This window comes from Zalophus californianus, chromosome 4 (genome assembly GCF_009762305.2).
Source record: "Zalophus californianus isolate mZalCal1 chromosome 4, mZalCal1.pri.v2, whole genome shotgun sequence".
NCBI lineage: Eukaryota > Metazoa > Chordata > Mammalia > Carnivora > Otariidae > Zalophus > Zalophus californianus.
In genome coordinates, this window is record NC_045598.1 from 181,751,013 (window position 1) to 181,778,123 (window position 27,111).

Consider the following 27,111-nt stretch of genomic DNA (forward strand, 5'->3'; position numbering starts at 1 on the left):
AGCAGAGGGAGACAAACGAGTAAATAAATGCACACCCTAGAGCTTGTGGACATTACAGCCGACGACGGGGTGCTCCAAAGGATATAAATCTGGTGAGGACTGACGTGGAAGGGGCTGATCAGAGAGGCCCCACCTGGAGACTGAAGAAGCCATTTGACACCAGCTGAGGCCCTTCCCGAGGGGAGGCAGGACCTGGTGTGCCCTGGGGAGGGCCGCCGTTAGCGGGACCTGGGAGCAGCCTGGCTGAGGCAGTGAGGGGGTGAGGGCCAGATCCCTCGGGCCTGTGAGCCTCTGCAGCAAGGAGAGCGGGTTTTGTGCCAGGGCCCTGAGGTGCCGCCGATGGGCTCTGAGCTAATGAGGCACATGATCTAATTCACATCAGAAGAGGACCACCTTGGCTTTCGGGTGGGCAGCGGAAGGAGAGGGGCAAGAGTGGAGGCCAGAAGAGAAGTTGGGAGGTTACAGGGTTGAGACAAAGGATGCTGGGCTGCAGTCATCCGATGGGGCTCCTTGAGGCCAGCGAGCATGGCGCATCATCTGTACCTTCAGCTCTTCTTACAACAGAGCCTGGGGCTCCATGCCAGGGGCTGCACCCCTTAGGCTCATGGAGCCCCCAGGCCCCAGGCTCAGAGGCCAGTCAGCTCCTTCCTGGTTCCCCTCCAACCCACTAACCCCTTCCCTTCCACAAGGCTGGTCCCTAACCGAGCAGTCCCCATTGGTCTGTCATCTCTGAACACGGACAACCACTGACTCAAACCTGACTAGAATCCACATGCAAGACACTCTGGCTGAATCCTGCTAATTGGCCGGGATGGACACGAGAAACTGGCAAGAGAGCTGACCCGGCCCGACCAGAGCACAGAACCTTCTCCACAGGCTGCCAAGCTCCCGGTGTGTGCATGGAATCCCCACGGAAGTCAGCCGCGTTCAGCTTTCCAACCTCAGCTTTCAATGCCCGCATTCGGATCTGGGTTTTGTTTGGAACTCTGCTTAGACACTGCACGGCCAAGGGGATTAGTCAACAGTGTTTGTTCAACATGGACCCTGTGCCCAGCATCACTGCCAATGAAAAGAAACTGTATCATGCATGGCTCTTGCCTGTGACAGAGCCACGATCTAGTTGGGCTACTCATGGCAAACCCTGCCAAGGCAGAGCTTAATGCAGGATGAATGGGGCACCAGGTCTGCTGGAGCCCAGGGAGAAAGGCCAGGGAGGGACCGGGAGGGAAAGCACGGGCTTGTCTTCAGGCCCACCCCAAGGCCCCGTCCAGCTCCACAGCCAACCTACTGTAGGCCCCTGGGCAGGTCACCACACCTCTCCGTGCCTTCACTTCCTCATCTGCACATGGGGTCATGGTGAGATTAAAATCATGAGTGCTGTGCCCAGATCCAGATGCTGTATGACTAACAGCAATTTCCCTTGACAATGCTTACCATGTGTCAGTCCTGTTCCAAGCGCTGTACATGTTAACTCATTTTATTCTGTCAACACTCTAGGAAGGAACATGAGGACCCCCACTCTGCAGACGAGACCAAGAAGCATGAAGGAATTGCCCAAAGTTGCCTAGCTAGCAAGCGGTCACTTTAGTGCCCAGTACATGCACGATTCTTCTTCCTCCTCCCTGCCACGGAGCAGTGCATGGAATGGACTTGAGATACCACAGAAACACAAAAAGGACCTGGAACAGGGTAAAGTGTTAATGTGGCTTCCCAGGCATCATTCACAACCGCCAAAATGTGGGAGCAACAAAGTGTCCGCCAACAGATAACAGACACACCATGTGTGGTCTCTCCAAACGATGGAGTATTACCCAACCTTAAAAAGGAAGGGAATTAGGGCACCTGGGTTGTTCAGTTGGTTAAGTGATTGCCTTTGGCTCAGGTCATGATCTGGAGATCTTGGGATTGAGCCCCACATTGGACTCCCTGCTCAGCGGGGAGTCTGCTTCTCCCACTTCCTCTCTCCCCACACTAGTGCACTCATTCTCTATCTTAAATAAATAAATAAATAAATAAATAAATAAATAAGATTTAAAAAAAAGAAAGGGAATTCTGACACATGCTACAAAATGGACGAACCCTGAGGACAGTGTGCTACATGAACTAAGCCAGTGACCAAAGGACAAATACTGTATGACTCCATTATATGAGGGACCCAGAGCAGTCAAATCCGCAGGATGGAGAGTTAGGGTTTAATGGTGCTAGAGACTGAATGCTCGTGTCCTCCCCAAGTTGAATGTGATGGTATTAGGAGGTGCACTGGGAGGTCGTGAGGGTGGAAGTGACCCCAGCGAGCTCCCTTGCCCTCCCGCCACGTGAGCACACAGCTAGAAGCTGGCCGGCTGTGAACCAGGAAGAGGGCTCCCACCAGACATCAAATCTGCCAGCACCTTGATCTCCGACTTCCCAGACCCCAGCACCATGAGAAATAAACGCTTGTTGTTGAATCTACCCGGCTGATGGTATCTCTGTTTCAGCAGTCTGAATGGACTGACACCAATGAGCACTGTGTTTCGGTTCTGGAAGATGGAAAACGTCTCTGGAGGGTGGTGAAGAATGCATAGAATGTAGTGCCTCCAAACTGTACTCTTATGGCTGAAGTGGCAAATTTTACAATACAAATATTTTACAATTTAAAAAATTAACGTGGCAGAAGAAGGCAGCCCTTCCCCCACTTTGGTGGCCCACCATGACTCCCCGTACCCTTATTTGGCTCTATTTCTTTCTCCAGCTGGTGTTTTTTGAGGACCTACTCTGTTTACGGTTAGAATCCTGGAGGTCTCGACAAACCTTCATCATCCTACGAGCAGATACATACAGCCCCGGATTCTTCTGCCTGGTTTACCTTTATGAAGTCGCAGAATCCTCACAACCACCCTTTGAGGCGGGTACCCTTCCACCCCCCGTTACAGGTGACGAAACTGAGATGCACAGAAGCGAAGTGTTCTTTGCTTGGGGTTATGCAGCCAGGACTCGGACCCCTGCAGCCTAGCTCAGACTCTGTTCCAGCACATCTGTCTCACCGGAAACAGAAGCCCCATTCTCATCCACGCACCACCTCCCCATCCAGCCAGAGCACCCAGGCTTCTGGACTAGTGAGCTCCCCCTCTTGGGGAGGATCTGTGCTTGATGATATCCCAGTCACAAGTGCACGGCCCTGCTATTTCCAATGTCAGCATTTCCCCGTGCTTGTTTTTTTCCAGATGGAAGCAACAAGGTCCCCAGCTTAATTTGTTTCATGCAGGGACACTAATTAATATTCCAAAAGCTGAGGCTGAGGAATTGAGGGGTGTGTGTGTGTGTGTGTGTGTGTGTGTGTGTGTGTGTGTGTGTGTAAACACGCATGCGCGCTTGTGCAGCATGTGGTTCGTACTTGGGTAACTTTCATTTTCCCCAACTTCTGAAATGATGTATGTGGGTGTCTTACCTGAGCCAAACCGCTGCGGCTCAAAAGGCAGCTCAGGCTTTCTTTAAGTCATAAAAACACTGTACTGACCCCACGAGTGTAATCAATTCTCCAGCCTCCTACATATATTTTTGCTTGGACTCATTGCTGACAGTATGATCGCTGGGCCTCTGAGGCCAGAGACATTAGCCACAGAGTGACGGCCTCCGGAGGCTGGTGGGCCTCAGCCAAGGGTGCCACCACCCCCATCAGAACCTCGGGAAAAGCCTGGGAGTGGTTTGGTTTATCACAACTCGGGGTTCTTATGGCATTTTTTAGGCAGTGCCCAGGATGCTGAAAACCCTACAAAATGGGAGACATTGCTGCCCAGCGAGGAAGAATGCTAACAGCATCTCCCACTGAGAAACACTAAAAAGTATCCAACGACCTAATTTTTCAGGGAAGAAGGAAAGGCACGGAGACACGAGTTTCTTGTCCAGAACTGCACAGCAATTACAGACTTAAAAAAGGCTTGACCCCTCCAAGCACATCTGTTTTACCCCCTCACTGCCCCGTCACCTCCCGCCCCGTCCAGAGTGCCCTGCTGCAGCCCCTGGGAGATAGTCACACCTGACTCCCCTGCTGCATTTCTCACTCCCAAGGCTTCAACAAAGTTACTCCTTCTGCCTTCAGCCCTAACCCTGACCCTGACGCCACTGCATCCTTCTATGCCTAGATCATAGGTTGCCACCTCCAGGAAGCCTGCCAGAGTCCTATCCCGGAACCAACCCACAGCAGCCTGCCTTGATTTTGACCTCCACCCTGTTTGCCAATCTGCCTCTACAGGAGTCATTTGTCACCACTGCCACCAACAGTACGGAGGCAACTGCCGTACAGCCATGAAGCCGTCCTGTGGTCAGTGGACAGACGGGCAGGTCATACTTTCCCATTTTACTGATGAAAAATTTGAGGCTCGGGAAAGTTGCACAATTTACTGGAGGTCACACAGATGGCAAAATAAAGATGTGCTCACATGTGAAGGCAGAGCCCACATCACAGCTGTGAGGCCTCGCTGTGTGGTCATGTGCATGGCCCCCTCCCGTCTGGACAGTGAGGTCTTTAAAGGCAGGAGCTGTGTCAGGTCCATCCACCCTTCCCTTATGGCAAACCCTCTGGCAATAATGTCAAAGAGCCCAGAACAAGAGCCCTGCTATCCTGTCTCCTGTGCCACGGCCCCTTCGTTCCATGAGGCCACCTCTGGCCTGACGTGACCTCCCTCCAGGTACAAGGAGAGTCAGGGACAGGGCCACACAGTGAGACGTCCCCTGAGGTTTTCTGCTCCCCACCCCAGCCCCAACAACCAACTATCGTTAAATACAGTAGCTTCAATCAGTCGAACTGATTACCATCCAGTCATTTCTTTCTGGCTCAGCAGTTTGCTTGGATATTGCAACAGGCAAGGCCCACCAGGGCTTCCAGAACCATGTCCTACACCCTCAACCACTCTGGGTAGGAAAGGCAGTTGTGGGCACCCCAGAATCTGACGGCCACTCGAGCAGGGCATGAGGACTGACACAGCAGGGAGAGAAGACCCTGGTGAAGTTGGTCATCACTCCCAGCCTCTAATATGGGCTCCTAGTGACAACAGCATGGTGGACATGCTGGTGTCTACCCAGAAGCCACTCCTCCACCCTCTCCTCCTAATAGAACCCCATTCTGTCTGGCTGGCTATGTGCCAGACCCTCAGGAGTGAATCAGAACCATTCATGGTAGCCATTTATGGTAGTTCCCTCGGCCTTCACCTCAATGGTCCATGGAAGGGGAGCAGGCGACCCAGTTCTGGTTCATGATACAGAAGGGAAAACATGCTGTCCCTCCTACGGTGCCCAAGGAATCAGTCAGAAGCAGCCTGGCTCTGGTGGATCTAACCAGATGATGGTACACAGGATGGACCTGAACATCATCTCTTAGGGTGATCATGATTTCATAGACGTCAGTGAATAAAATGGGGCAGAGTAAAGAGTAATGGCGAAAGCCAGACAAGACTTGAAACTGCATGATGTGGCTCCAAATTTCAAGTCTTAACTGTGAGATGTAGAAGACATGATTGCACCTGTCAAGGCTGAGCTTCCGTGTCTACATCCCAGGTCAGAGGACTCATGTGCATGCAATGCCTCACTTCAGACTTTAAAACAGACTTTATTTTTTAGAGCAGTTTTCGATTTACAGAAACACGGAGACTATGGTACAGACAGTTCCCATATAACACATGGTCAATTTCCCTATTACCAACATCTTAGACTAGTATGGTGCGTTTTTTACAAGTGATGGGCCAATGCGGATGGATTCTTATTAAGCAAAGTTGGTACCTTATTCCGATTTCCTTAGTTTTTACCTGATGTCCTTTTCCCGTTCCAGAATCACATTCCAGCGTGCTCCATTTCATTTAGTTGCCACATTTGCACAGGCTCCTCCCAGCTGTGATGGTCTCTCCATCTTCCCTTATTCTAGATGACCTTGACAGTTTTGAGGAGCACTGCCCAAGTATTGCATAACTAGGCAGGTGTCTTTCTCAGCATCCCTGCTTCCTCAGGAAACCTGAGTCAGGCCGTAGAGTCCCTTTCTCCGCACCACGCCCCGCCTCCACCTCTTTCCCGCCCCCCGCTAATGTCAGTTCCTTCCTTGTACCACATTAGTCACACATTCTTCTAGAACATCATCCTATTCAGGGCCACAACTTCAAGGTGGAAATAACAAGAGTGACCTCAATGTTACTTTTATTCGCGGACATTTTTATCCTAGCAGGACTTCAAAAGAACAGCCATTTATCAGACACTGACCATGAGCCCAAACCAGGTTTTGGACCGTATTACAACCATTTCACTGAATCTTTACACCAACTATGTGCATAAGCATGGTCCATGTTATTAAGAAGGAAACAAGTCTGGGCTTCTTAAGCCCTTCGCTCAAGGTTACTCAGCTGAACAACAGCACAGCCAGAATTCAAAGTCACTCTTACTGATACCTGTTTCTGCTTCTGTCACTTAAACTGCACACCTCTTGGGGCTGGCACTGTGTCCACTGACCCAACCCTGGGCATCTGATGTACCAGGTACTGCATTAGACTTTGGGCTGCAGAGAATGGATGTTGGCACATAGCAAATGTACAACTACAAAGCCAGCCTCCAACCTTTCTAAACAACCCAGTGCAAGGTTCATCCAGCTGTTGGTTTTATGGTCCCAGTTTCTCTTGCCTCAATTTCAGCCCCTTTCCTTCAGGGTGAGAATAAATCAGACTTTTGAGTTCACAGTCATGGTCATGGCCACACATGGGAAAATGAAGGAAGCAACGGTCTTTAACCCTGTATATATGTTGAAATCTACTTCTTGTTGATGGACATCTTCCCTGATCCATGTTGACAACTTTTCCTGAGTCCCAAGTAGACTCGGTAAATGTATACACTAGAGTGGGTATCGCACCACTATACAATTAGTTATTACTTACCCAATCATGAGCCTGTCGAGGGCAAAAAGTGACTTATCTGTCCCTGCCTCCCCTAGTGCCAGCCCAAGGCCTGGCATCTGCGAGGCCTGAAATCAACATCTGCTGAACAATCAGGCAGAATTCTTTGAGTTCCATCAGCAGATACTTGGGGGCATGGATATTACACCTAAAGGATTAAGATTTTCCCATGAAATTTCTTCCCAACCACATAAGGTGCTAAAATCATGGCACAAAAAAGGGAGTTCAAGAAGAAATCTCAACATTCCCTCCATCATTCCAGAATCCTGAAGTGTGAATGTTAATTACCTCCCCAGAAAACCAGAATGGAGGCAAAGGGTGAAAGTCACGGGGACCACACTTTACAACCATGATCCTTCCATTTTCTCAGCAAAAGATGTGTTTGTAAGAGCAACTGGAATATCTATTTTCATCTTGTTTTGAAAATGCTAATGTTTCTCACATTATAAATTAGTAAGATTCTTCATTCTTTGAAAGTATTGAAAAAAGCACTCAGAATCATAGTGTCAGCAGGACTGAAGGTCTCTGGGCTTATTTTAAGCAACTCTCCTGTTCTATTTTGTGCAAATTCCTAATATGTGAAGACACAATAATCTCAACAGGAGACAGCTCCTTCCCCCAAAGGGTATCACAGACAATGGTTTCATGGTGTCAGGTTTGAGAATTCTGGCACACAGTGGAGCTCAGAAATGTTAGCTATCGCTAGAAACCAGGCACTGAACTGACATATTTACACGTACTTCTATTTCAGATTTTTTTTTCTTGAATGACTGTCCTAAATGAAAAATTAATGAGGGGGAGAAACACTACAGAATTACCATGACCCTCAGGCCACAAAGACTTCCTTTACTTAAGAACCACTGAGAAGACATAGAAACACTTGTGAACTCATGTCACGATATTTCCTTCACTTAAATGAAGGGAGTAGCGGTCACGGCCAGTCCCCTCCCATTCTGCTCCAGAACCCACTGGCAGCACCTGCCAAACGTGGCCTTTGACAAATACCTTTGGCAAACAGCCCAAATTTCCGTCGAAAGGATTTCTCTGAGATGTAATATCGTGGAGCAGCCCTGAGCCAGGGATGGATAGAGTTTGAGGGTAATTGTGCATCTTTCCACACTGCGGTCCAGGGTCCCCCAGGGCTGAGCTCTAAGGGCCCCCATGGTAACCTGCTTGAAAATGCATCCTCCAGCCACTTTCTCCTTTCTGTCGGATTTCCCTGCCTTTCCCGTTTTACTTATTTCTCTCTCTCTCTCTCTCTCTTTTTTTTTTTTTTTTTTTTGGAATCACCTCCTAAATTGTGCATTCTCAATAGGAATGGTATCATCTTCAAGGGGGGAAGAATCAGTTCTTGGGGGGAATGGGGATGGGTGAAAAATATCTAACTCTTTTTATATATCAAGCTCAGATATACATACAGTCTACAAAGAAATATGCAATATGCCTGTGGCATTAAAATATCATGGTGGGGGCAATTAGGGGAAACATATCTTAAAAACTCCTCAAAGAGGAGATAGTGAAAACAAGATGGGATAATCCTGTGTTAAATAAACCATTTGCCCTGAGCTCTTTGGCTCAGAGAGCAACTAGAGGAACACAGGCTAAGATCCAATGCTAGCACTCTGCTGAGCACTTGCGCGAATTACTTCATTTAATCCATTCAACAACCTATAAGGCAGGGAGTATTAGGTCCATTTAACTGATTAAAAGTAAAATGACTTGTTGAAGGCTACAGAGCCAGAGCCTAAGCCTCAGGGTTAGAACTCTGGGATCCTGGGGGCTGGGCTCTCAGCCACACGTTAGGAGAACCATCTCGAGTGTTAAGCCCAACATGGCAGAGGGAAGCAACTCTACAAATGTCAGTTCCTCTTGTTAATGAAAATAAATCAAGTTTCCATGAATGGACCAAACGGTGGTGCTGTCCCATATGTGACACTATAAACAACCCAAACGGATAAAAACATTACTTACAAGATGCTGGTTTTGAATGCCCCAACTCAATGCTGACCTCAATGGAAAGCAGACGACTTGATATGACTCTTGGCAGAGGACTAAAGGGTGGGGGGTGGGGGGGTGGAGAAAGGTGGTCTGGGTATTGGGAATTTTAGCAGAAGAGAAATCCTCCTTGGCAAGAGGCCACCTGGAACCTATGTATGGACTCCAGATCAGCCTGCCCCTGGCTTTCCTCTTTCTTCTGTTCATTTGATCTGGACCCTAAGCCAGTGTAACCCAGAAGAACTCAGCTGTAGCAAAACTTCTCCATTGGTACACAGCTGTTGGGAGCATCATGAGCAGAAGCCGACGTGGCTGCATGGAACCCAGCCTTGGAAGAAGACCCGAGTTCAGGTCCTTCCTTTGTCATCAGCATGACTATAGGCAAGTTTTTAAGGGCTCTGGACCTCAGTTTCATCTTCTCTACAGTTCCTTCCAGCTCTGAAGTCCTCTGAGGTCTATAATCGGCCAAGTGCCTCTCTCGGGGCTGGGTCCATAAATCCCATAAACTGCTGTTACGTAATTACTGCTGATCAGCTTGATTAGACTTGCTGATTACAAAGGCCTTCTGGTTCCATTTTCTGGACCGACATCACCAGGTGGAGAAGCATCCATGACTGATATATGTGGGGTGAGATAAAGCAAAAGCTGGTATTCTAAGAAAGGGTAAGAGTAGGGAGATAAACGGTGTGATAGTGCTAAGTGATTTTCCATTAGTACAGATGGTCCGTATTGGATGAACACATTCCCCTAGTGCAGTATGTTGGATAATATTTCACCCCATCCCTTCAAAAAGACACCCATAATGGCAGAAATGGGCTTGAACTGCTAACGCAAGTTTACAAAGAATCTAAGGATCAATGGCAAAGAAACTCTGTCAGGCTGCCCACTCCTTAAGAAAGCCAGATGTGGCAAAAAAAAAAAAAAGAAGGGATTTGCTCTAAGAATTACTGTTACTCACATGTATAAAGCAGGAATACTACTGATGTTGCCCAGGAGGGATATAATAAACTATGAAATGATGCAAAAACATTGGTTATAATTGATATGTTGGGCTTATATGTCCCAACTCAACTGTTACAGTCTTAGAGGGTCCAGACAGTTTTACACGTCTCTGGAAGGAGGGAAGATGGAAGAGAGGAAAGGAGATCCTAGCCCAGGTCTTCCCACTACAGGAGGAACCCAAGCAGAGCCAAGGCATGGCATGTTCCGTGAGCCAACTGCTACACACACACTTTGATTCTTCATAAACTACAAGCAAGAAGCAATCTTATTCCTGAATTTTAACCTAGTTTGTTCTCCCAAGAGCACATTTCAAACAAACTCCTCTATTCCTCTGTAGCAGAATGAAAAGTCCCATCCAACAAGACCACAGTTCGGAAGGCACTGTATCTGCATCCTCTGACACCTGCAAAACCAGAGGTGGCCCGAGACCTCAGTATTGACATCACCTTGTCACCTGCAAACCCCTTCCTCGTCAGTGTCCCCAAAGGTGAGCACCTTCCATCCCTGTGGATGTGCGTGCTGAGTTAGATTACTGATGGGTTCCTGGTATCAGGTAATGCATAACAGACAGCAATGTGGCAAATGTGTGCGTGGGGCAGATGCTCAGACCCAGACAGAGAGGTCCCAACCATGGACTCATCTGATCCTTCTAGAGTTTTAGAGAAATGTCACCACCATAGTTCCCAAAGCATTCCCTCACACATTTTCTCCCGGGATTCTTACATCAATCCCATGCAGAAGGCATCTGCAGACGGTGGGACTAGTGAGGTGTCTGAACCACATGGTTAATGCAGTTCTCCTAACAGCTCACCCAATGCACTTCTGACAAACCCACAGCTGTCTTGGGCCACCCCAGACCAGAGCCACATGGCACCGTGTCTACAAAGGGTTTTTAATCAATCCACACTGGAAGACATTTCCCCTGCTTCTTTTTACATTGCTCAATTTTAAAGAGATGTAACAAATTCTCTTTTCATTCTGTCAAAACTTCAAGACTCAGACAAAAAAAGAGAGAGCAGGACATTGATTCTTTGGAAAAATACCAGAGGATCCCCGTTGACCTATGAAACTTTCAAACATAGATGGAATTATTTTTCATGAATAATTCAAAAACTTGAAAGGGGGAGCTTCCTAATAATGCAAGAATAATAATGGAGTATCCATTCTCGTAAATCTCCTTTGGAGGAATCTCCTTAACACAACACAGGAGGCTCAACAGTGCATGCCCTTTCTGCCTACCTGGTTCCTCGTTTGCATACCATTACTGCACTTGCTAGACTACTCAAATTTAGTTGTTTCAAGTGTCTCTCTCCATAGGAGAATTACGGCTCATCTGTCTTAACAGCCTGGCACAAAGCTTGGCACCTGACTCAGCGTGTGAAGCTTTGACATGAATGACATTGGCCCATTAAACTATACTTCTGTACTGTCTGTTGGCCATTACCTGGACAAAAGCCCAAGGTGGAGAGGAACCTCAGGTACGTTCTATACAGAATCCATGAACCAAAAAAGCCTGTCCAGCTCAGCCAATGGTTCTCAGGCCTGGCTCCATATTGGACTCACTAAAGGACCATGTCTGGACCCCCACCCACCAACGGCATCAATTTCTCAGGTGGGGCCTGTCATCTATTTTCATAAATGTGCTCTGTGCTGTTTGTGTGCATTTAGTCTTTTTTTTTAAAAATACTTTTAACTTTTTGACTTTTTTTTAAATTGAAGGTTAAGAGTACTATAATACCCACATACATTCTCTTCACTGTGATCTTCCGACTGTTAATATTTTTGCCACAAGTGCCTCCTTCTCTCTCTTCCTGTGGCTATGTACTATATGCACATATACATGCCTGCATGGTCTGAATGTGTGCCCAACACTGGACAGTAAGTTGTAGGTATCATGACACTTGACCACTAAAGATTACACCGTGTGGCTCGTAAAAAATAGAACATCCGCCTACATAGCCACAGTGCAATGGCCACACTCTAGAAATTAAATTTTGACATAATAATGTTATCTCATATGGAGTCCATGTTCAAATTTTCTCAACTTTCCCTATAATAATATCCTTTATTGTTATTTATTTTTTTCAATCTGGGATCCAATCAAGAATCATTAAAGTCACTTGTGTTTTTTCCAGCTTTACTGAGATATAACTGACATATAACACCATGTAAGTTTAAGATGTACCATGTCATGATTTGATACGTACATATATAATGAAATGACTACCACATAAGGTTCATAAACATATCCAGCACCTCACACAGTTACCTCTGTGCGTGTATGTGTGTGTGATGAGAACTTTTAAGATCTACTCTCTGAGCAACTCTCAAATATACAATATAGTATTGTTGACTATAGTCCCCATGCTATGCAGTAGATCCCCAGAACGTATTCATCTTATAACTCGAAGTTTGTACCTTTTGACCATCCTCACCCAATTCCCCCCAGGCCCCAGCCACTGGCAACCACCAATCTGATCTCTGTTCCTAAGTTCAGTTTTTTAAGATCCCACATATAAGTGAGACCATACGGTATTCATCCCTCTCTGTCTGACTTAGTTTTCTTAACATAGTAGCCTCAAGGTTCATCTGTGTCCATGTCATTGCAAACGGGCATGATCTCCTTCTTTTTTATGGCTGAACTGCATTCCATTGTGCTATATACCACATTTCCTTTATCCATTCATCCATCCGTGGACATTTAGATTGCTTCCTTGTCTTGACTGCTAAACATTTTGCTGCAATTGGGGTTCACATTCTTTAAGACAGTGCTTACATTTCCTTCAGACAGATCCCCAGAAGTGGAATTGCTGAATCATCTGACAGTTCTATTTTGAATTTTTAAAGGAACTTCCATACTGTTTTATGTAGTGTGATGACTGTATACCAACTTACATCCCCACCAACAGTGTACAAGAGTTCCTTTTTCTCCATATCCTCACCAACACTTGTTATTTCATGGTTTTCTGAAAATAGCCATTCTATCACCTCTCTGGGGTTTTAATTTGCATTTCACTGATGGTGAGCGGGTGTTGAGCACCTTTTCATGTTCATGTTGGCCCTCTGTATATATTCTCATCTATTCAGGTCCTGTGCCCGTTTTTTAACAGGATCATTTGCTTCCTTGCTGTTGAGTTGTAGGAGTTCCTTATATATTTTGGATATCAAGCCCTTATCAGATACAGGATTTGCAAATATTTTCTCCCATTCTGCAGGATGCCTTTCCATTCTGACTGCTTCTTTTCTGTGCAGAAGTGTTTTAGCTTGATGTGGTCCCACTTGTTTATGTGCATGCACTGCATTTGGCTGTCATATCTCTTTGAGCTCCTTTAACTGAGACAGTTGTCCTTATTTGTTTTTCCGACAGGGACCCTTTGGAAGAGACTGTGCCAGACATCTTTCCCACAATGTGAATTTGTTTATTATTTCTTCATGATTGTATTCAGGTCATTTTAGGCACGACTGCAGGTATGTTGCTCATTTCCACTGAATTATTCCAGAGGAGGGTAGGGTCCATTGTATTAATTATGCACAAGTTCAGTGACTGGTTGAAGAAATGTCTGCCAGATTTTCCTTAACGTCCCTTCTTGCCTAGGTGATTCACATGTATATCAAAGTTTGAAACATCTTACTGTTACTCCACGTGTACAAAGCCTGCAGACCAGCCGATCTGCTTTCCTCTGGGGATTTTTTTTTTCAAAGTAAGCTCTACGCCAAACATGGGGCTCAAACTCAGGCCCCTGAGATCAACAGTCTCAGGTTCTACTGACTGGGCCAGCCAGGCTCCCCTCCCCTGGGGACTTTTCAGAAAAGCAGCTGTACAAAGCGCCTGACCCAGGAAGGTAGAGTTTCCGTCTCTGTTACCTTTCTTCCGCATCATCTGCCATTGGGGACAACAGTGACATGATGAAGACAGTGACAGAGGTGGGACACTCATGCAGGGTCCCAGCTCTACCACTTAGGTAGCTCCAAGCATCTGGACAAATCACGTAACTTTTCAGAACCTGTTTTCAGTTGTAAAGGAGAGAAAATGTACCCTCCCTTCCAGCACCAATGGCCACCTGCCTGAGCCTGGTTCCTGGACAGTGAGATACCGGGCACCTGGGGTCACAGACCCTCCCAGCGCACCGCCTCACCGGGGTCCAGACACCTGCTACTGTGGGCGATTGTGATCAACCCCTTCCTTGACTTCTTCATCCGATTCCAGTGGTTTGCAAGCATCATAAAAAACAAAAGCCAGGAATAAGGCAAGGAGTTCGGAAAAGGAAAAGAAAATAAAACAAGGTTATTAGAGAGGGGAGAGGGGCCTGGGTTTGATGAGAAGGGCCAGAGGAAGGCAGATTAAAATAGGATTGAGCGGAGAAGCAACAAAGAAACAATATTCACTGACTATCTTCAGTGTGTTGGGGGAGGTCAATGAGAGGGCGTGACCGCAGGGTGACCCTCGAGTTGGACCTCACCACCTCCCCCGTTCTTGGACGGTGCACTCCCTCGTCCACCGTTCCCACAGTGGGAGCTGTTCCAAAGATGCAACCTTGAGAGTAAGGTGCTGCTGACCCCGTCTGTATTGTGTATGTGACCGAACCCCATTAAGGACTCTCTGAAAACCTTTAAGATTCTGGAGAGTGGGTGGGAAGACCTGCTCATCTTTCACCGTCCACGACAAGCCTCGCATATAAGTCCCCTAGCTTATGAAACCTGCCACTTAGGGATCTGGAGTGGCTGGCCTCTTACCTCCCTTTCCCCTTGCCCTCTGTCTGCAGAGGGGGCCAGTTTCAGATTTAACCCGGGGAACGCCCAAGGCTGCAAACCAACACAAGGCAATGTTTAGGTATTGTATATCATCACCTCAATTAAATTTCACAACAACCCTGGGAGGTAGGCCTATCTCCATATCAGAAATAAAGAAACTGAAATCCAGGAAAGTGAGCAAATTGCTCCAGGTCACACAGCCAGAAAAGAGCAGATTGGATTAAACCTGGGTCTTACTCCAAAGACCATGCTCTTACACCTGAATAAAGATTGTCACAATGATACCGCACCTCACACCTGTCAGGACAGCTATTATCAAAAAAAAAAAAAAAAAAAAAAGACAAAAACGGAAACAAAATCAAAACCAAGAGAAACAGTGTTGGTGAGGATGGGGAGAAACTGCAAACCTTGCACGCTGTGGACAGGAATGCAAAATGGTGGAAACATTGGAATGTGGGAAACAACGGAAAACCCTATGGAGGTTCCTCAAATATTAAAAATAGAGCTACCATATGATGCAGCCATCTCACCTCTGAATATGTATCCAAAAGAATTGAAATTGGGATCTCAGAGATATTAGCACTTCCAGGTTCACTGAAATACTATTCATGATAGCCAATATGTACAAATGAGCTACATGTCCATTAACAGATGAATGGAGAAAGAACATGTAATACTGATCAACCTCTAAAAAGAGGGACTATAGATCTTTCAGTCAATAGGCTAAGACCACCAGCCAAGCCCTTACATTCCAGAGCAGCTGCTGGGTCCTTGGACCCCACCTCTCAGCCTTGCCTGCCCCCCCCAACCTGGTCCCCAGGGGCCAGTCCACCGCCCAGTGCAAACGGGCGGTATTTCCTGTGGCCATGTCCCCTTGGTCCGTCAACAGGTGAGTGTGTGATGGCTGCAGGGAGGTGGTGAGAGCTGCAGAAGGCTTGTGCAGAGAGTCCATCCAACAACAGCACCAAGAAGAAGCCAGCATCTCTCTGCTGACAGGCTAAGGAAGGGGAGTCCTGGGACAATGTCAGAGCATCACAGTGGTATGCGCTTTCAAGGAGACCCCTATTCAGAATCAGCCAATGAATATTCAGTGCCTGGTGCTGGGCTAATTTCATTCATACACTTTAAACCTGAGCACCACCCTGTGACAGGGGCCAATCCCAACCTCCAGGCCCTGCAAAATCGTAAAGACCTCAGGTGGTCCAGATGGGAGCTCCAAGTCCAGCACTTTCTCCACAACAGCAGGATCCCTTCAGGCTCAGGAAGCAGAGAAGGGATCAGCCTCGCTGGGGTCAAAGCATGGTCTCCCACCCCGTCCCCTCCTCCCCTTAGTCCATTTTAAGACTTCTGCCAGCGATTCTTTTCACTAAAATCCTATATGCTGACCGTGCCTATTTGTTGTGGTGCTGATGGTGGTGATAACATTAAAACCATGCACAGCAAAGTCTCAGTGAGTCTGAGAGTATTCTTTCACTCACCCAGTCAGTCAGTGCTTATCGGGTAACCACCACGGACCCCACAGCCTGCCGGAAACAGAACACCAAAGAACACCATGGCCCTATTCCCAAGCAGCTCTCGGTTCAATGGCAGAGACGAGCAAGCAGATCAATCTAATATAATGTGCAAAATCCTACAGCTAGGGACATTGCAGAGGAGGGCAATTCTAGCTCAACCTGGGGAGGGGGTGGCGAGGTCAGAGAAAAGCTTCCCAGAGGAAACCACACCAGAGCTGGGCCAAGGTGAAAGTGAGTAGCCAGGAAAAAATAGGGATGAGCATTTAAGGCGAAGGGAGCAGGGTTAGGTAGGGTGGGGGTCTTTGGTCTCCACGATTGCTGTATTCTACCTTCAGGACAGGATCGGTGTGGGGGGGCGGATCGCATCTCATGGGTCCGATTCATTAAAAAAAAATAAAATAAAAGCACGCACTAGACTGTGAACCCACGGTCAGCCCAATTTCCTGGCCCCCTTATGCCATTAGCTACAGCCCAGAACAGGATAATGGATGCTTCGAAGCACGAATTACAGTGCCTTGCAAAATCCTGAATCATCAATGAAAAGTTCAATTTGTTCACTTGACTGCACTTCCTGCTAAGCTGAAGGAGGGATGCACAGTGCATCCACTGACTGGGTATGCTTCAGTATTAGGAGCTCACACCCAACCCAACACGGTTTCCTGTATAATTCCCAATGAATCAGAACCTGCAATCCCACCACCGCCTTCGCCCACTCCCCATTTCCCGAACACCATGCTTCCCCGGGTTCCGACTAGCCCCTGTTTTGTTTCCAAACCCCATTTCTAGCCATTAACAGCTGTGAGCTAGCAAGTGAAGGCAGAGGTGTTCTTACGAGCCCTGTGTGATCAATGAGGCAGGGGGTACCCAGTGATGCCCAGTGAAACACTCAGAGCCCTGCAACTGTTGGCAGAGGGTCAGAACTGGGATCCAGCCCAGAAACACAGTTGACCCGCTGCATTCAGATGTGAGCAGCCAGGACAGCAGCTGTGTGATCTTGGACAAGGGGTTTCATTGAAGTTTCCTTACTCTCATCTCTAATATGTAGACAGTAATTCCCACCTCATAAAATCCTGGAGAGAGTTCAATGAAATAAATGATTGTCATGTCTGAAAGCATCTGGCTAGGTCTTCACCTCTTCCTTATGCCACGCTCCCACATTTTCCTGGTCCTCTCTGGGAAACAAGGCTACAGGTTTGGGCATTCTCAAACCTGCTTCTGCGCGAAGGAATAACTCGAAAGAAGGATAAAATCGAGGCTCTGTCAACAACAGGCCTTAGCCATCCTTCCCCCAGGGGTAAGGCAGGCAGGGCAGGGGTGTTGGCTGGGAATGGCGGGAGGCGAAGAAAGAGGGACCCCACAAACCGCAGTGAAACCCCAGGTTTGGAAGTCAGCCAATAAATGGTGAACGCCATTTACATGCAAAAGGACATGTTGAGTCTCTGTATGTACGGGTGCACTCAGACCCGAGCCTTTTTTTACTATCACATTCCAGTTTCAATTTAACTAATCAATCAATTTAACTGAACCCCCTTCAGTTCATTTGAACTAAACACAGTGCTAGAAACAGAGATGAATATATTTTTCATCCCTTTTTACCACCTGAAGAAAGCAACTGGAAGAATAACCCTTGCTAGGCCTTCTTCCCAGCCACGAACACCTGCAAATTCAGGCAGAAGTGGATGCCGGAGGCTGGACCATCAGGAATCCATGTTCCTGGCTGGATGCCCCCCTCCCTCCTGCCAGTTCCTCAGCTTCAGGGAGGCACCCTCTCCAGGCTTCTGTAACCTCAGAAGAAACCTGTTGCCAAGTCTGAGGTCCTGGGCAGACGCCCCCACCTGGTGGCCAAACCTGGAAAAGCCATTGCAACCAAAGATGATTGGCAGGTAGCAACTCCAAGGATCCCTGAACTCCCTGGGACCACAACAGTCGTGGGTCGGCTGGAGGAGGACACAGAGGAATATCCACTACTAAAGGCACAGGAAGGGCCAAAGTTACGGCCAATTCCCCGCCCAAACCCTGAGAACGCAGAGCTTCCCAAGAAGCAGCCATCAGAATGACTAAGCCACAGACAGGAGGCAAGGGGCAACTGGAAATGCCCTGCCGGCCCTGGGGTGTAGCCTGACAGCTCTGATTTTGTCTCTTGGGTGAGAAGTCACCACTACCATCCTCCCCCCCAACTCCCCCAAGTGCAAGAAGACTTCCTATCCCGAGTGTCAGTGCAGAAGGGAGTTCCATCTTCCTTGCCTGGCAACGCATGTTCATCCTGATTAGCAAGGAGATGCTTTCTAGAGGAAGGGTGCCTGGGGTCAAACCTCCAGCCCAGGCCCCATCACATGGCCGGCAACCTTGTCCAGCCAAAGTGAGAGAAGGGGACAGCAGTTGATGTTGAGGGGATATCAGGACCAAATCATGGAGGTACCTCAGCCAAAATAAGCCCCGGACCTGATCTCCTGGCACTGTTAAGCCCCAGCTCCTCTGTCTAGGCTGGGGCCTGAGATATTCTCATTCTCTTATATTCTCTCTCCTGCTCATTAACTTCCATAAAAATAATCCAAAGATGCACATTTTGACCAGTCCAAGCCCCCAACTAGGGCAACAGCAGGTTCTATACCAGGATGGAGCCCTAAGAAGGGTAGCATAAGCAAGCAACTGATACCCGCGCTCATGCGCGCGCTCGTGCACACACACACACGCACACGCACACACACACACACTCACACCACTATGGGCAGTGTACCACTCCCATCCCTAACTCCAGGATGCATCATCTAAACTCAGTAGCGATCCCAGGAGAAGGGACCCACCCCAAGCAGAAACACAGAGTTTATGGGAGGAATCCGCTTTATCCTGTTCATCCTCCACGTTAATTGGAAAAACCACATCATTCTTTTAAGCTTCAATACCAACATCCGGAGAAGGTGCCATAAATGCGCACCCGCGCGCGCACAAACACGCCAATCCAATCTCCAAATTAGCTGGGGAACCACGCTTGGATCTTTGAAGCCCTGGTGTCCAACACCCAGAGAGTGGCTCACAGACATACGGACACACACAGCGGAGAAACACGGAGGACAGAGTGGTCTCCACCTCAGCCGACGGGCGCCCCTGGGCTTTAAGGCCCCACAGCCGTCCTGGCTCCAGCCCCCACCCCGAGCCCCAACCTGCGCCGCCGAGCGGCTGGGTACTCACACGAGCGCGTGGTAGAGCAGCGCCCAGCCCCGCGGTCTCTCGAGGGCGTCGTAGATCAAAGTTTGGATGCGCCGGTACTTGGCGTTGTTCCTCTTGACAGGGCGGCTCAGGGGGGTCTTGGCCAGGAGGCCGATGCCCTGCGGGGTCCTCCGCAGCCCCTCGTCGCGGCCGCCGCCCTCCAGCAGCAGAGTCCCGTCTTTGTCAGCTCCGGCCCCGAGCGCCAAGGTGACTTGCTCCACGTCGCCCGGCGCCAGCCCCACTTTCCGCTCCTCGTCGCCGGCCACCGCCGCGTCCCCCCCGGCCGGGTTAGCGGCCCCGCCGCCGCCGCCGCCGCCCCCGTCGCCGCCGCTGCCAGCCGCCCCCGCCGCCCTGCGCGCCTTGAGCCCCATCTGCCTCGCCCCCGCCGGCCGCTTCGCCTTCTCCGCTGCTGCTCCGGGAAGAAGGGGCGCTCGGGGTGCGTGGATGTGGCGGCGGCGGCGGCTGCAAGCCCGGGAACTCCAATGCCATGATCCGCGCGCCGCTCCCCACCCCCCCCAAAAGCAAGCAAAGGCGGGCCCCCCGGGGGGCAGGGGAGGCCGGGCAGCGGGAAGGGGTCACATCTCGCGCGGGTCAGCCGCGGGACCCCGAGGGGCGCGGGCCGGGGACTGCGGGGAGCGGGCGAGGGCGCGCGAGGCTGGCGCGGAGGCGCTAGGGCGCGCGGCGGCGGGAGCCTGGCACCGGCGCTCCGGGGCGGCGGCGGCGGCGGCGGCACCCGGGCCGGCGAGCCCGAGACAGCATCGCAGTTTATTTACAAGCCCGGTGCCAACCGCCCGCCCGCCCGCCAGCCACACGCGCCGCCGCCGCCTCCGCCCTCCTCCGCGCTCCCCCCCCACCCCGCGCCCCTCCCCGCCCGCTCCAGCCTCAGCCCCGCAGCAGCCGCCGCGAGCCAGCGCGCCGCGGGCCGAGCGCACGCCGCCGCCCCCCTCCCTCGCCGGGGTGGGGCCCCATTGTCCCGCCCCGTCGAGGCGGGAGGCCCCCGCGGCGCCCCGCCCCCCCCCCCGCCGCCCCCCACCCCCGCGCGCCCCGCGGGCCGTCTGCTCCGAGGCCGCCAAGCGGGGCTGCCCTCGCCCCCGTGGGCGTTAGGGCTTTCCCCCGGCTGGGCGCGGGGGCAAAGGGGGGAAGGCGGGGAGGGACTGAGGCGGCGGGGCGGGGGGGGGTTCGTCTGTCGACCTTCGGCATTGGCCTGACCGCTGCAGCTTTATGTTCTCTGGTCACCTCCCAACCCTGCTTCTTGGCTTTGGAAGTAAAATCCAAGTTGCTGGGTTGGCCAAGGCCCAGCGCGCCGTGAGCCCACACACTCTGGGTGGCTCCCTGTTTGCTTTCTGGTTCATGGTGGATAGTGCAGCCCTCACCTCCCTTGGCCCTTGGCCCTTGCGGGCTCAGGCGAACAGAGGTTTGAAGGAATAGAAAGAACTCACAGAATTGGCTTGGCTCTTAACCTGGGCTCTAGCAAGTCATTCCCTCTCTTGCCTGAGTCTCTGTTCATGCATTCAATTACTAAAGCCCAAGTGAGTGAGCTTCTACTGAGAGGGGCAGTGTTCTCCGACCTGAGCATACCAGATCCCTGCACTCATAAAGCTTGCATTCTGGAAAGATGGAAGACAATAATGGAAAACAAACATCAATAGTGTAATTGCCAAGATTGGTGGATGCTTTGAGGAAACAAAATAGTTAGAAAATGTGCTAGAAGTGGGGAATTTCTTTACATTGGCTGGTCCTGGAGGGCCTCTTTGTGGAGGTGACATTTTGGGGTGAGACCTAAGTGACAAGCTGGGGCAACTATGTAAATGTCAGGAAGAGCCTTCCAGGCAGCAGAACAGTAAGCGCAAACGTGAAGCATGACTCGAGCGCACTGAGTCAGGGGAAAGCAGAAGAAGGGGAGGCCACTGTTAGGGAGGGACTAGATCACATTAAATCACTGGCAGAGGGCGATGAGGGTCCCCTGCACTTTGAACCTCTCAGCTCCCTCCCACGTGGCCACCACCATTACAGAGATCCTGCTGCCCCCTGGTACCTGGAGCCTCCTTCACTTCCCACTCTCTCCAGGCTTGTCTTGGGCAGAGGGGAGGGTCTATGAGCAAGGCCAAGTCAAGCATTCATCCCTAGTGTGTAAGAGCCACCGGAAGGCCTGCAAAGGAATGCCAGCTCTGGGTTGCCTGAAGGAGTTAGCGAGAAGGGGAGGAGATGGGGCGAGAGGGGAGGTGGGATGGGGGAGGAGAAAGATTTGGAGAGAAAGCAGTGGGGGGTGAGAGGGGGTGCGGAGGAGAGAAGGAAGGAAGTTTGAGTGTGGGAATGGGGAGGAAGGAGGAGCGTCTGTGTGAATGAATGCCAGAGGGGAGGACCTCAGAAATCTCAACCAATAAGGGTAGTTTTGAGAAAGGAGTTAAACTGTACCCAGGCTGAAATCATTAAACAGTGTTGTGTAGGCACAAAAATAAACCACTTAAAGCTACAGAATAGTTTGTCCAGAAAGTGACTCTAATATGGGACCTGAATATAGAATGAGAGCCACAACCTGACTGAGAAAGATTATTCATCGGTCAGAGCGCTGTGGGATTCACTTTGTGAACGTTGCATGAACTGGTTTATGGACATGTGACTGCACACACAGTAGGACCCCCACAAATGTTCATGTAGAGAATGAGGCTCAGCAGTGAGTTAGTTGGAGGCTGGTAAGTAACCAGTCAGTGCAAACTCTGGAAAGGAGAAAGAAAAAGTGCAGAGAAAGGGACTAGCCTCGGTGAGAGAAGCTCCAAATGGAAGCTGCCACCCCCCGCCCCCGGCCGACCAAGCGTGCTCCTGAACATCTGTTCACCCTCCACCCCCAGCACACTCTGCGCAGGTGCCTGAGCTTTCCATCGCATTCCTATCCCAACTGCCTAAGGAACAATTCCATCCTTCTTGTTTGAGCCTCTTTTCTAAAGTCGCCCTCAATCCCTTCCTGTTTTATTTATTGGTTACCTTTATCACCGCCTAAAATGACCCAAGCTGCGTTTTGTTTACTACTATCTCACTAAGCAGGAGCAGGGTCTCAGGGTTCTATCCCTGAAGCCTAGAAGGATGCTTGCTGTTCTGTAGGCTCTCAATACCTATTCATGAATGAATGACGAATAAGTGAAGGTAGAACGTAAAGCCCCAGAACAATGCTTGGCTCACAATGAAGCATTGGCTCTATGTTTGCATATGGGATTTGGGGTTTTGTCTTTTACCACTGTGAAAATCTTTATTCTTGGAAAGTCTTAGTACTCATTGCAACTCAAGTAACATGGTGACAAAAAATAAAACCATTTTGACAGAACTTAAAATAAAAAGACTCACCAGATAAGCATCAAAGGAGACTAGTCAAGGACCCCATAGAAAGAAGACATCATTACTGTTCAATTAATCAAAAGTTCAGATTTTCAGAATAACAGTTTGGATCCTCTGGCACGTGAGGAGACTTCTATTTTGATGAGAGCTGCAGACTGTCAAATATTAATGTTTTAAGATCAAGTGTAGGGGCTATGTTCATGCCTCCCATAAAACGTGAGGTAAAGTCAATATCAAATCAACCCTCTGATCCAGTTAAATCCAATGATAGGGAAACTGTCATGTAGTTTGGAAACTGATTTGCTTAATGGTTTTATAATCCAATGCAGAGTGTTGTTCAGATAGGAGGCTTGGAAATGTCACGAAAGACGGGAGGCACTCTCAGTGCCATTTGGGGGACTACGTAATCTCGACACTCCATAGCACAGATTCCGGCTAACCGAAATCAAATGTTCTATATTCCATTGAAAGGAATCTTCTTTGAGGCTTAACGTCCCTGAGAACCTCAGGTACAAACCGGCTGTGGGTACCATGACAGAATTCAGGAACACAGTATCCATAAGGGCCAGACTGGGGGCCCTGGTACAAACAACAGGGCATTCCACTGCTGGTTTCCATCCCAGCTCTGCATAACCTCAGTGTGTGAACTTGAAAACCCAACCAATTCCTAGTCTTCAGATTTGCCACCTGATGCCCCTCCCCTATGCCTTTGATTTGTTTCCCCTTTCACTGGTCTTCATCGCCAATGAACTCCTTCCCTCCTGCAGGTGGGGAGCCTTCCTGGGACTGAGGAAGGAGAGAGAGGCCAAAAGACTTTCTCTGAGCCTGAGTTCTTTCCTCTGTACATCCTGCTTCCCCCGGGGTGTAAGCCTCCAGGGATGAGATGAACAGAAACGTGCTTGCCGAGAGATGATGCTCCAGGGACGATTTCTGTAGTCAAAGGAGCAGGACAGAATCTCAGGTTCATTGGCACAAGTTAACAGGGGCCCTGCCCCCCCACCCTGTTCCCCAAAACACATAAATGACTGTCTTGGACCATGTTTAAATTTGCTTTTATTATTTGTTGCACAAGAAGTGCCTCGTAGTTATTATGAAATACAAAGCAGCAAAAAGGCAGCAACAATAATTTGTCATCTGGTTACCCAGAAGTACCTTCTGTTAATAGTCTGGTGGTGACAATTGCCAAAACTGCAGCATGCCTGACCTGAGGAGAAGACCAACGCTGAGCCTCCAGTATGGCACCTTCCCCAGTGGTTCAGCCAGCCACCTAGTGGCAGGCTGATTACATTGGGCCTTGCAGTCATGGTTGGGCTTGGGGGGATGTGTCTCAGGTAGAACAGACACATCTCCTGGATACAAAATTGCCTCCCCTGCCCATCATGCTTCTGCAACGTCACCATCCCTGGACTCAAGAATGCCTCACTATCACAGGATTCCAGAAAACTGCTTCTGACCAAATAACATATCCTCCAAATGCTTGCTGTGCTCCTGGTTATAAATCTACCTCTGGGAGGAGCCAGTGAGACAGGTCTTTGCATCCAAGGAGACAGACAGACACCCCTTGCCTTTTGGGAGGAGACCAGGCAAACCCCAGTTTGGGTCTTATAACCATTCAAGCCCAAAGCACATATATTTGGAAAGGAAGGATCCCCTCTATGTATTCTTTATTCTTGAAAACTTAACTACAGCAAATCCTCAGAGGTGCTGCCCTGTATCCTCCCTCCATGCTTTTGCTTTGCTTTCCTTTTCCTGGACTTCATATCACTCAACGGTAGGACACATGGACCTTGATCCCTTGCAGGTGAGAAACCCTCCCAGAAATGAATAAGGAGAGACAGGCAAAAGGACACCCTTGCACACATCACCCAAAGGATGAGGTCAGCCTAAGCTATGGAATTTAGACCCTGATTCAAATTCTAGTCCTGGCTCTGTGACTTTGAGCTTAGTGACCTTGGGCAAGTTGCTGGATTCCTACCTAGACTGTTTCCTTATCAATAAAGTGGGCTAATGTTTCCCAACCTCCTTACCTCCGACTTGGTCTGAACACCATTCAGGGATCCATTTTGAGGTAGAGCTTTGCAGTGTGTGATGTACTGTGTACATTTACTACATTACTCGAAGGAGTCTGGACATATGACCGTGGAAGGCAGCTCAAGTCAGGAATGATGGGGAATGAATGAGCTCTGAGCCAAATGGCACTCACCTTCACTCCAGATGGCAATAATTAAAGGACTTCACTTAGATTGTTCTCAGTTGGAAAAAGTGTTTCTTTTCCCTGCCTCGCATTTGCAATTCTTATGTTAACCTTTACATTTATTTTGGGTGTTTCTCGAATATCATTTTTTTCCTTTTCTTTGGACTAATTATACAGGTATCCCCAGCTTTCCAAAAGTGTATGTGATGCCACTTCACTTTTATAAAAGACCTACATGAGGACCTGTTTTCACTAACTGAAAGAAATCAGAAGAGAATTTTGCTTCTAGAAAGAAAGAGGAAGGAAGGGAGGGAGGGAGGAAGGGAGGGAGGGAGGAAGGAAGGAAGGAAGGAAGGAAGGAAGGAAGGAAGGAAGGAAGGAAGGAAGGAAGGAAGGAAGGAAGGAAGGAAGGAAGGAAGGAAGGGAGGGACTTTACCACTCTATGTTTGCTTAGCAGTGAGCCATGATAGAGGCAGTAAGCACCCCAAGCAGGAAGAGTGGCGCCCCCCAGCTCCTTCCCTGGGAACTACACTCAGCATCCGGACATCAAAGTGACAGAGCTTTGAACTATGTCTATGAACATCTGTGCTTTATCTCCATTTATTTTGTGCATCCGTTAGCAAAATGTATCCTAAGGTATCAGAAAAGCCTAAGAGAGTTTTTTTTTCAGGGTCTAGAAACACTAAAAAAATTTCTATATAAATTAATTGCTTCTTAGCTCTATACCGTTTTGGCTTACAAATGGTTTCATAGGAACAATCTACTTTCAGATAGTGGGGGGCACCTGTATTGCAGGGTAAAATATTCAATTCATCCATTAATTAATTAATTCATTCATCCTTCCAGCAAGCATTTGCTAACTGCCTGTTTCATGAGTTACTCTGTCTGTGGGAAACAGGAGGGGGAATGAAAGAAAATTGAATAATTAATTCCATATTTAGTAGAAAAGATGAGATAAACAATGCAAATCAGTTTACTCATTTCTGTATCATCATTGCATTTCAAGGAACTGACTCATGATAGATATTCATTCATCATCATTACTTACATTTACTGAGTGCTTACTATGTGCCTGGCACTGAGCTAAGTGCTTTATATAGATGATCTCATTTAATCCTAGCAACAAAGTTATGAGCTAGGCATTATGGTTATTGTTCTCTGTATTAACCATGATAAAGTGACACTTGGAAAGCCTAAGTGCCCTGCTCAAGGTCACATGACTGAGAAATAATGGTCCCAGGATTCAAGCCCAGGTTATTTGGAGTCTGTGCTTTTAGCCACTGAGATGTGTTACTTTCGGAGAATGCTGTGCCAGGTGGGAGGCTCAGCACAAGCAAAGGCTCGGGGTCAAGACAAAGCATGGGGTTTCTGGGGCAAGATGTCTGGAGGCAAGCATGAATGGAACAGGGGCCACGTGGGGCAGGCTTGCCTAGGTGCCGGGCTTATGAACTTGGGGACCATGAGGTGCTTTAAGCATACAATGATGTGTCCCAAGTGGTTTCAGAAAGGTCTTTGTGATGACTCAGTAGGTTGCAGATTGAGAGCGGGAGAAACAAATTCGATGAGAACAGCTATAAGACATTGCCCAACTTGAATGTTGAGGTCCAGAAGGAAAGTGGTGGCAGAGCCTGGAGACGAGAGAGGATGATGGTCAGAGGTATTTAGGAAAGAGAGTCCCCAATAATTGGTATCTGAAAAAAAAAAAAAGGCAGGGCTGGGTCATGGGTCACTTGGCATTTTAGCGGTGGAAACAAATGCACCCAATGTCCCAGCCTCCCTGCATTCTGACTGTGGGTCCCCGAAGCTGAGCATCCATCCTGTGGCTCCAGTAATTGGCTCCCTGGGCAGTCTGTTCCTTTCTCTCTACCAAATTAAGCGCCTTCTCTCTGGGTCTTGATTGTTAAAACACCCTGTTTGCCCATGCCATTTACATATTCCAATTACCCACTGCCATTTCCCTGCTAATGAGCCCCTGTACCTGCTTTCAAGAGCATCTGGCCTGGAGCCTGCTTGCGCAGGAGGGCTGGATGCTGTGGGCAAAGACACTATTCACGGTGTCTTCATCCAAGGACTGCCAGGACCATTTTCTCACCTCCTTCCAGTCCTGAAGGACTAGACCTTTTTGCCTCATTACCCGCCCCCACATACATCGCGATGCTCCGTTTACCTTAGTGACAACAAGAAAAGCTCCATGCCAACTGGAGAAGTG

General features: G+C 48.9%; 1 protein-coding gene across 2 annotated transcripts in view; it reads right to left on the reverse strand.

The window, feature by feature from the left end:
• The window catches only part of KCNQ3 (potassium voltage-gated channel subfamily Q member 3), a 294,635-nt gene extending 274,631 nt beyond the window's left edge, over positions 1 to 20,004 (reverse strand). Inside the window, exons 1-2 of one of the 2 annotated variants that reach the window (XM_027570195.2) lie at positions 19,734 to 20,004; positions 19,361 to 19,507 (exon numbers count right to left, since the gene is read on the reverse strand). In XM_027570195.2, coding sequence (XP_027425996.1) covers positions 19,361 to 19,507; positions 19,734 to 19,867 — 281 coding nt within the window. In that variant the 5' untranslated portion in view covers positions 19,868 to 20,004. Of the gene's footprint in view, positions 1 to 19,360 lie in introns of both variants that reach the window. The other variant, XM_027570175.2, reaches the window with a different exon arrangement.
• Between the last annotated feature and the right edge of the window lie 7,107 nt (positions 20,005 to 27,111).